At 58.2% G+C, this 7,966-nt stretch overlaps 1 protein-coding gene across 1 annotated transcript in view; it reads right to left on the minus strand.

Moving 5' to 3' along the window:
- Nucleotides 1–7,260, minus strand: part of EPHB3 (EPH receptor B3) — an 11,474-nt gene extending 4,214 nt beyond the window's left edge. Inside the window, exons 1-8 of the mRNA XM_004382262.1 lie at nucleotides 7,200–7,260; nucleotides 5,072–5,744; nucleotides 2,693–2,848; nucleotides 1,542–1,892; nucleotides 1,284–1,408; nucleotides 995–1,154; nucleotides 808–916; nucleotides 431–483 (exon numbers count right to left, since the gene is read on the minus strand). Coding sequence (XP_004382319.1) covers nucleotides 431–483; nucleotides 808–916; nucleotides 995–1,154; nucleotides 1,284–1,408; nucleotides 1,542–1,892; nucleotides 2,693–2,848; nucleotides 5,072–5,744; nucleotides 7,200–7,256 — 1,684 coding nt within the window. The 5' untranslated portion in view covers nucleotides 7,257–7,260. The remainder of the gene's footprint in view (nucleotides 1–430; nucleotides 484–807; nucleotides 917–994; nucleotides 1,155–1,283; nucleotides 1,409–1,541; nucleotides 1,893–2,692; nucleotides 2,849–5,071; nucleotides 5,745–7,199) is intronic.
- Between the last annotated feature and the right edge of the window lie 706 nt (nucleotides 7,261–7,966).

The following is a 7,966-nucleotide window of genomic DNA, read 5'->3' on the forward strand; positions in this document are numbered from 1 at the left end:
GTACTCGGAGTGAGTAAGGAGGGGGCTCAGAGTACTCGGAGTGAGTGAGGAGGGGCTCAGAGTACCTGGAGTGAGTGAGGAGGGGCTCAGAGTACCTGGAATGAGTGAGGAGAGGCTCAGAGTACTTGGAGTGAGGGGGGAGCTCAGAGTACTTGGAGTGAGGAGGGGGCTCAGAGTACCTGGAGTGAGTGAGGAGGGGCTCAGAGTACTTGGGGTGAAGAGGAGCTCAGAGTACCTGGACCTGGAGTGAGGAGGGGCTCAGAGCTCTGGAGTGAGGAGGGGGCTCAGGAAATGGCGCTTGACTGGAAGCAGGAAGGAGCCTCCAGGATAAGCCCTCAAGGAATGAAGGCCCAGGCAAGGAAGAGGGTGTCTCCGAGCCCTGCAGGGGACCTGAGGCGCCCTGGGAGGTGGGATGGGGAGACAAACTCACTGTACTGCTGCAGCTTCTCCGCGTACTCCAAGTCAGAGCTGCGTCGCTGTTTCCTAGGAGGGCGGACAGAAAGGAGCCTGAGACAAGTCCTCCAGCTCCCTTTGTCCTGGGATCCGGGGGCAAAGTGAGCACAAGGCATGGTCCCACAGTCGGTGGCTGCAGCAGCCAGTGGGCTTCGGGAAAGGGTCTTCGTGGGCTTGGTCCCTGAGGTGACCTGCCAGTCGATGCAGGCGACGGGACAAGATGAGAAGACAGGCCTGTCCAGCAAGGACAGACTGGGCCTAGGGAGGCTCTGGGTTTGAGGGGGGCCTGAGGACTCTGGGGCACTAACGGGAAGCTCCGGTCAGCCACGGGAGCAGCCTTGGGGCTGGGAGTACCTGAGGCAGATGACGGCAATGATCACAACAGCCACCAGGAAGACGAGCCCGGCCACGGCCGAGCCCACAATGAGGGGAAGCTGCTCCTGGAGCTTCTGGGCACCAGAGCCTGGAGACAAGAGGGCTGGGTGAGGGGAGGGTTGCTAAGTACGGGCTGGGGCAGGGACGGGGATGGGGGGCTCTGTACCTCTCTCACTTGTGGTCTCAAACTCGGCCGGGTGACTGTACTGCCCATAGCCCGCCACCGTGCGGGCGCGAACCTGGACCACATAGCGGGCGTCGGGCCGCAGCCCGTCCAGCTGCACCGAGTTCTTCTGGCTGGTCACTGTGGAGGCGATGCCTTCGCTCTGCAAGACCAGGAGGAAGGAGCATCCTCAGTGGCTCTGAGGCCACCCGGCCCCCGTCCACAGCCCCCTCAGCAGGAGATCCTGCCCCAGCTCAGCCCAGGGCCGCCTCCTGCCCCGCGGGGTGCTGACCTTCTCAAAGTACTTCATCTCGTAGTCCAGGATGACGCCGTTGGGCCGCTCTGGGGGCGCCCAGGACAGGGTCAGGCTGCTGCCTGAGCTGCTGTGCAGGTGTAGGGTAGGCACTTCGGACGGGGCTGGGGAAGAGCAGGGGGCTCACCAGGGGCTCCTCAGACCCTGACGTCCTTCCAGAGGGCCCAGTGCCTGTGAGACCCCTTAGCAGGCCCCAAGAAGTTGCCCCAGGCCCTGCCCTCCTGGGCCCCTCCTCACCAGCCTGGTTGGTGGTGATATTCACAGCTGCATAGCGAGGGGGCAGGGGGCTCTTGCCCGAGACGCCGTTGACTGCCTGCACCTCGAAGGTGTAGCGAGTGTGGGCCAGCAGGTGGCTGATATGGACCCGGCGCTCCGTCAGGCCCAGCTGCCGAGGCACAAACTCCACATTGTCATCGCAGCGTGAGCAGGTGGAGGCGCCCCCGCCCCCGGGGGCCACCCGGCACTTCTTGCAGATGACATTGTACAGGAGGTCGTCTCGGCCACCCAGGTCCCGAGGCTCGCTCCACTCGAGGATCAGCGAGGTCTCGTTCACGTTGGAGATCACTCCCCGGGGGGGAGATGGCACCGCTGGGGGACGATGGAGGGAGAGGACCGTGAGCTGGGGGGCCTAGAGGGCTGTGAGCTGGGGGACCAAGAGGGCCTGCACGCCCCATGCTGCTTCCTGCCTCCTCACCTCTGCTTCTGCTTTGACAAGCAGAACACCTTTCCTAGACTTTGTCACCTGGCAAACTTCTATTTATCCTTCAAGGTCAACTTCAGATGTCACCTCCTCTTGGAAGACTTCCTTGATTCAACCTTTTCTGGTCCTCCATACTCCCATGACACAATTCCTGGGCATCCCTCTAGCTCAGCACCTCCCACGTTACATGGTGATTATCGGTTTTCACATCTATTTCCCCAGCAGGTTGTGACTCCTTCAGGATAATGACTAGCTTATTGTCTTCCGCATCCCTGGCACCTGGCACAATGCCTGGCACACCAAAGGCCAGAGCAGAGAAGAGCTGGGACAGTAGGCTGCCCCAGGGATGTGAGGCCCCCTCCATGGTGAGGGGTGGGCCAAGAGGACAGCCGTTCTGTACAAAGGAAGCAGCACTGGGCTAGGAGGCCCCCGCGGGTCCCTGATGCCTGGCTAGGGGCTATTCGGAGCTTCTTTCATGGGGATGAAGGGATGAGCCGACTAGCCCAGGTTCTGGCTCAGGGGTGGTCACCTCCTAGCCGTGCCATCTTGAGCACAGCAGCTAACCTCTCTGAGCCTCAGTTTCCCCATCTGGAAAATGAGGATTTTCTAGCAGCTGTCTTGGCCCTCGCAGACAGGCCCCCAGCAGGCAGGCCGGAGTAGGATGGCCTGAGGCCTTGTGTTGACTCACTGGTACAGGCACTGTCCGCAGAGTCCGAGTCCGCACGGTAGAAGTTATTGTGGCAGGTGCAGATGCTGGCAGCTGGAGAGGTGGTGCGGCTGTTGGGGGGGCAGGGGAGGCAGGGCCCCTCTCCCTGCTTTGCCTTGTAGCTCCCAGGGGGACAGGCTGTTGGGGAGAAGATGGCCGGGTTCACCTCCCCTCCCAGCCCTGCAGACACCAATCCTCCACACCTCCGTGAGAATCTGGCCTTTCTACAGCCTAGCTCTAGGCCCCTCCACCTCCCAGACTGTGGGGGCAAGGCTAGGGTGGCCCAATTCCAGTAGCAGCTACAAAAGGCCCTTTTGCCCCATGGAAACCCCACGTCAGCAGATTCCTCCCCACCTTCGCCCCCCCAACCCCAACCCCAACCCCGGGGCCTCCCAGAGGAAGACGTCAGCCCCATCACCTGGACAGCCTGGGCTTGTTGAGGCAGGGACGGGAGGGAGGAGGAGGAGGAGGAGGAGGAGGAAGAGACCGGGGCAGGAAAGAGACCACCAGCGGGCTGGCAGTATCCTGCGCTCGGCTGGGACACCTCCACCCCTCCCTGCAGCACTAGGAAAATCATTCCTGAGGACCCTGAAGGACAACCTCCACACAGGCAGGAGGCGGAGCTCAGAGATTCCCAGCCAGCCTTTCTCCCCACCCATGAGGAACAGGGCAGACAAGGAACAGGGCAGACGGCTCCTTTCTGCCCTTGGGCAGGGGTGGGGGCTTAGGAGGGGTGAGAAAAGCAGGGAAAGAAGCAGGCAGGAAGGCTGGAGTCACCCTGAGTTCAGAGGCCCCAAAGCTAGCCCAGTGCTCAGTGCCTGAACATTGTCCTCCCCCATCTCTTGCCCTGCCATCTCTGCTCGGCCCTGAACGTGGGTTCTGTAGATTCCCCTTCTCTAGGGTGGCCATATACTTTCTTCTTCACACTGGGATATCTTGAGAGTAAAGGGGGCACAAGACAATGGGCATAAATCAGGACTGTCCTGAACAAACCAAAGCATATGGTCAACCTACTCACACATGCCTACCCCTGGAGGGGGTCACCCAGAGTGTGGAACGCCCAGAGTCGGGGGTGTACCCTCTCTGGAGTTCAATCTCCTGTTCCCTGCTAAGGTGATATTCCACCCTAGCTCTTTTGAACCAGTGGGGGAGGGGGCAGAGGCCAGGCCAGCCTGGTTGCTATGGGAACCAGCATGCATTTCCTGCCAGAGACCTGCAGAGTGTTAGTCCCTCTCGAGGCTGTCAGGCTTGTCACCCCCACTGCCTTTCTGCACTCAGGAAGAGGAAGTCTTAGGCAGGTTCCCATAGAGAAGTGGAGAGGGGCCGGGCAAGGCACTGTTCACCTTCCCACGACGACGCTGCACCTCACAGCCAGGTTGAGGCTGCCCAGCCCCCTCGCTCCTTCCTCCACTCTCAGAGCTGCCTGCCCCAGGGAGGAGAATCAGAGAGCAAGGCCCTCAGCACCAGAGGAGGTTCTACTCTACACCACTTCCTATGTACGTGGCCTTGAGTACAGAGCCTCTCTGAGCCTCAGTTTCCTTATTGGCAAGACAGACGAGATCATAGAATCTACCTTACAAGGTTGTGGTAAGGCTCAACGAAGAGAATCCTAGGTGACTGGATTATAACTGGAAAGTCTAATACTATGTAAGGCCTTACTATGGGCCGTGGAAACCACCAGGAGCAAGTCAGCTAACCTCCTCATGTATAAAATAAGGACAAAATCACCCCGTCCTCCATGCACCCCAGGGCTACTGAGATGCATGGCTAACACTTACATGGCGCCTGTGCTCGCCCCGCGCCAGGCACTGTTCCAAGGGCCGTATATGTATCGACTCCCTTAAGCCTCACTAAAACCCTGCGAAGCAATCTCCATTATTGTCCCCATTTTACACGTGAAGAACCTGAGGTTCAAAGAGTTAAGACATTGCCCAAAGGTCGCACAGGTGTTCAGTGGCAGAGCCAGGACTTTAGGGCCTGGGCCCTGAAGGGTATATACCGCCTTGAGGACAGGTGAGACCCAAGGTAAGTGTGCCAAACAAGAGGTGCCCACAGCCCCTGTGCCCAGCTAGTACTCCTGGGATAGAGTGTGTGCTTGGGGCGGGACAAAGCGGCATCTCTCCAGCCTCCTGAGTCCTTGACCAGGTTCCACAGGTGCCTGGTTGTCCAGAACCTTCCACGTCTCTCTTCGTCTCTAATTTTATTTTTTCTCCTATTAGCACCTGATACCCACTCTTCGATTTCCTCCCTCCACCCTAGAGCTGATGTCAGGCCTCCTTGTCTGGCAGTGGGTAGGGGCGGGCAGGTAGCTGTGGCCCAGACCCTCCCCTCACACCCCTCCCCAGGCCAGTCCCCACTCACGGCGGCACTGGGTCTCCTTGGCGGCTGGCTCGTGGGCGGTGGCACAGGTGCAGGCGCCCACAGGCACCATCCACTCCCCGTCACCGTTGCAGTAGAGCTTGAGGGGCACTGACACCTCCACAGCGTTAGGGACACAGGTGCCGGGGGCAATGACCAGCGAGGTGGGCTCGGCCCCAGTGAGGGTCTCAGGGAAGAGCGCAAAGCCTGCGATGGTGGACGCGCATTTCTTGTAGAAGGCACGCACGGAGATGAGCGACATGCAGGCGCCCTGGTCCTGGAAGGCCAGGTAGAAGCCGGCCTTGGAGAGCGGCCCGAAGCTGCGCACCTTGGTGTTGACGCGGCCGGCATCGAGCCGTGAGAAGCTCTCGTCGGGCGCGATGGTGTCCACTTTCACGTAGGGGTTCTCCATCCAGAAGGGGGTGGAGGGTGAGGCCACGTCGCTGTCAGCCTCGTAGTAGAAGAGGTTGAAGGTCTCCTTGCAGGAGCCAGGGATGTTGGGTATGCTGTTGCAGTCACGTACAGTGAACTTGAGCTCCACGTAGACGCGCTGCACGTCCCGTCGCCAGATGAACCCCGTGCGGAGCCAGTTGTTCTGGCTGGACTCTCGCACATTACACACCTGGTACGTGCGGATGGGGTTCATGGCCTCGTCATAGCCGCTCACCTCTTCCCACTGTGCATGGACCAAATGAAAAAGACAGAGTGAGCTCTGACGGGTGCTAAGTGCTTACCACACGCCCAGATCTACTATGTTTACTTCACACACAGACTGTGGAGTGGGACTAACCCATTGTCGTCGAGTCAATTCCGACTTACAGCGTCCCTATGGGACAGAGCAGAAGTGCTCCATAGGGTTTCCAAGGAGTGGCTGGTGGATCTGAACGGCTGACCTTTTGTTTAGCAGCCTGAGCCCTTAACCACTGCACCACCAAAGCTCCAGAGTGAGACTATAGAGGTTCAAATCCCAGCTCGCTGCTTGCTGTGTAGGTCACTAACCTCCCCGTGCCTCAGTTTCCCCGTCTGTAACATGGGGGTAAAAATGATACCAGCCACATAGAGATATGGAAGGAATAAATGACTTTACTTGAGTAAAGCACTTAGAGCTGGGCTGGGCACGGGGCAAGTACTATATGAGCATTAGCTATAATATTTATTATCTTTATGCCTCAGTTTCTTCCTCTGTAACATAGGGCTGCTTGGAATGAAATGAAGCTGTGCAGAACTACATCATTTAATATAGGTTATGTAAAGGCTCCTGACACAGCAAGCATTTGATAAATACTGGCTATCGCTATTACCAGAGCCCTGGTGGTGTAGGGGTTAAGCGACTGGCTGCTAAACAAAAGGTCGGCAGTTCGAATCCACCAGCCACTCCTTGGAAACCCCAATGGAGCAGTTCTACTCTGTCCTATAGGGTCGCTGTGAGTCGGAATCAACTCGACGGCAACGGGTTGGTATCGCTATTACCATCACGATTATTCTTCACAGCGACTCCATGAGGAGGTGCTTTTGTTGTCCCCATTCTAGAGACGAGGAGGTTAAGGCTTACAGAAGGCAGAGACTTGCCCAAGGCCATACGGTCAGGCCTGGTGAGAGCTGTGCCATCCTGCCCTAGTGTTTGATCTAGGCCTCAGTGCAGGCATGAAAGCAATGCAAGGAATATTTCAGAGATGTCAGGACTACGGAAATTTAATGGTCAAGAAATAGAGGCCCAGAGAGGTAATGTGATTTCCTGAAGGTCACACAGCAAGTTAGAGATCTGGAACCAAGGCCAGTGCTCATTCCAGGGTCCCAAGAAGGAGGGAGAGGGTCAGGTCAGACACGTGAAGGGCTCTCAGCAGGAGAGGGACAGGCACAGGCTGAGGACAGGCTGAGAGGTGAGCAAGGGAGAATGGGACAGAGATGTTGTGTGTGTTTGGGGAGGGGGGTACAGGCAGGCAGGAGAGAGAGAGAAAAACACCCACAGAGAGGGACCATCAGGCAAGAAGGAAGGTGACAGGTGCCAAGGACAAGAGATGTCGAAGGGGTGAGGGCAACAGGCCCTGGTGAGGTGAGGAGGGGCTGGCGTGAGGAGGCAATGGTGGCCTAGTTGGCAACCCATGCTCAGGAGATGGTGGGGAAGTCTTACCCCACTTTCTGGATGAGATGTCCACGCCAACTCAGATGTTACCCATTTCGTGTCCATGAGGGTCTCTGGAGGAACAGAGAAGGAAAATTTCAGGGACGAAGTTCAGGATGGGGAGAAAGAGGGGGTCGCCCAGGAAAGCAAGGACACAGGAGGCCATTTCCCACCAGCCCCCACTCCTCGAAACCCAGAAGCCCCCATCTCCCCACCCTGGAGGAGGCTCTGAGCCAGCCCCAGAGATGTCAGGTCAGGCCGGCTGGGGGCGGGTGTCTGCCGCTGACCCCAGGCCTGGGTTAATGAGGCGGGAGCCCAAGCGGGTTCACACACCTACAGTCTCTGCTAATCTCCACACAAAGGGGCCAGCAGGGCCTTTATCCCGGAACAAAGGGCTGGGGGCTTCAGACCCTGCCGCCTGGCCTCCCCTGACTCCATTCCAGCACAAAGGCCCAGCCCTACACACTGCCCTGGGGATGGCGGGGGCGGGGGGGGGGTGCGCGTTAGCCAGAGCCAGCTTCCATGTCACCTCTCACTCAACCACCCAAGAGGGGTAGGGCAGGAATGCTTTTCGCGGGTGGTGTGGGAACCACCAAGACCCAGAACCAGCTCCTAGAGAGCTAGTTCAGTTCTTACTGCAATTGTTGGAAGAAGTTACTCTTGGTATACCCTTGTCACAGTTGAGAAAACCAATGACCAGATAAGGCATGTGTATTACCTACAGTAAAACTGCTAGGACTTGGGCTGATGGGTTGAAGGGTGGTTCACATTCAGAT

This window comes from Trichechus manatus, unplaced genomic scaffold, assembly GCF_000243295.1.
Source record: "Trichechus manatus latirostris isolate Lorelei unplaced genomic scaffold, TriManLat1.0 scaffold00092, whole genome shotgun sequence".
NCBI lineage: Eukaryota > Metazoa > Chordata > Mammalia > Sirenia > Trichechidae > Trichechus > Trichechus manatus.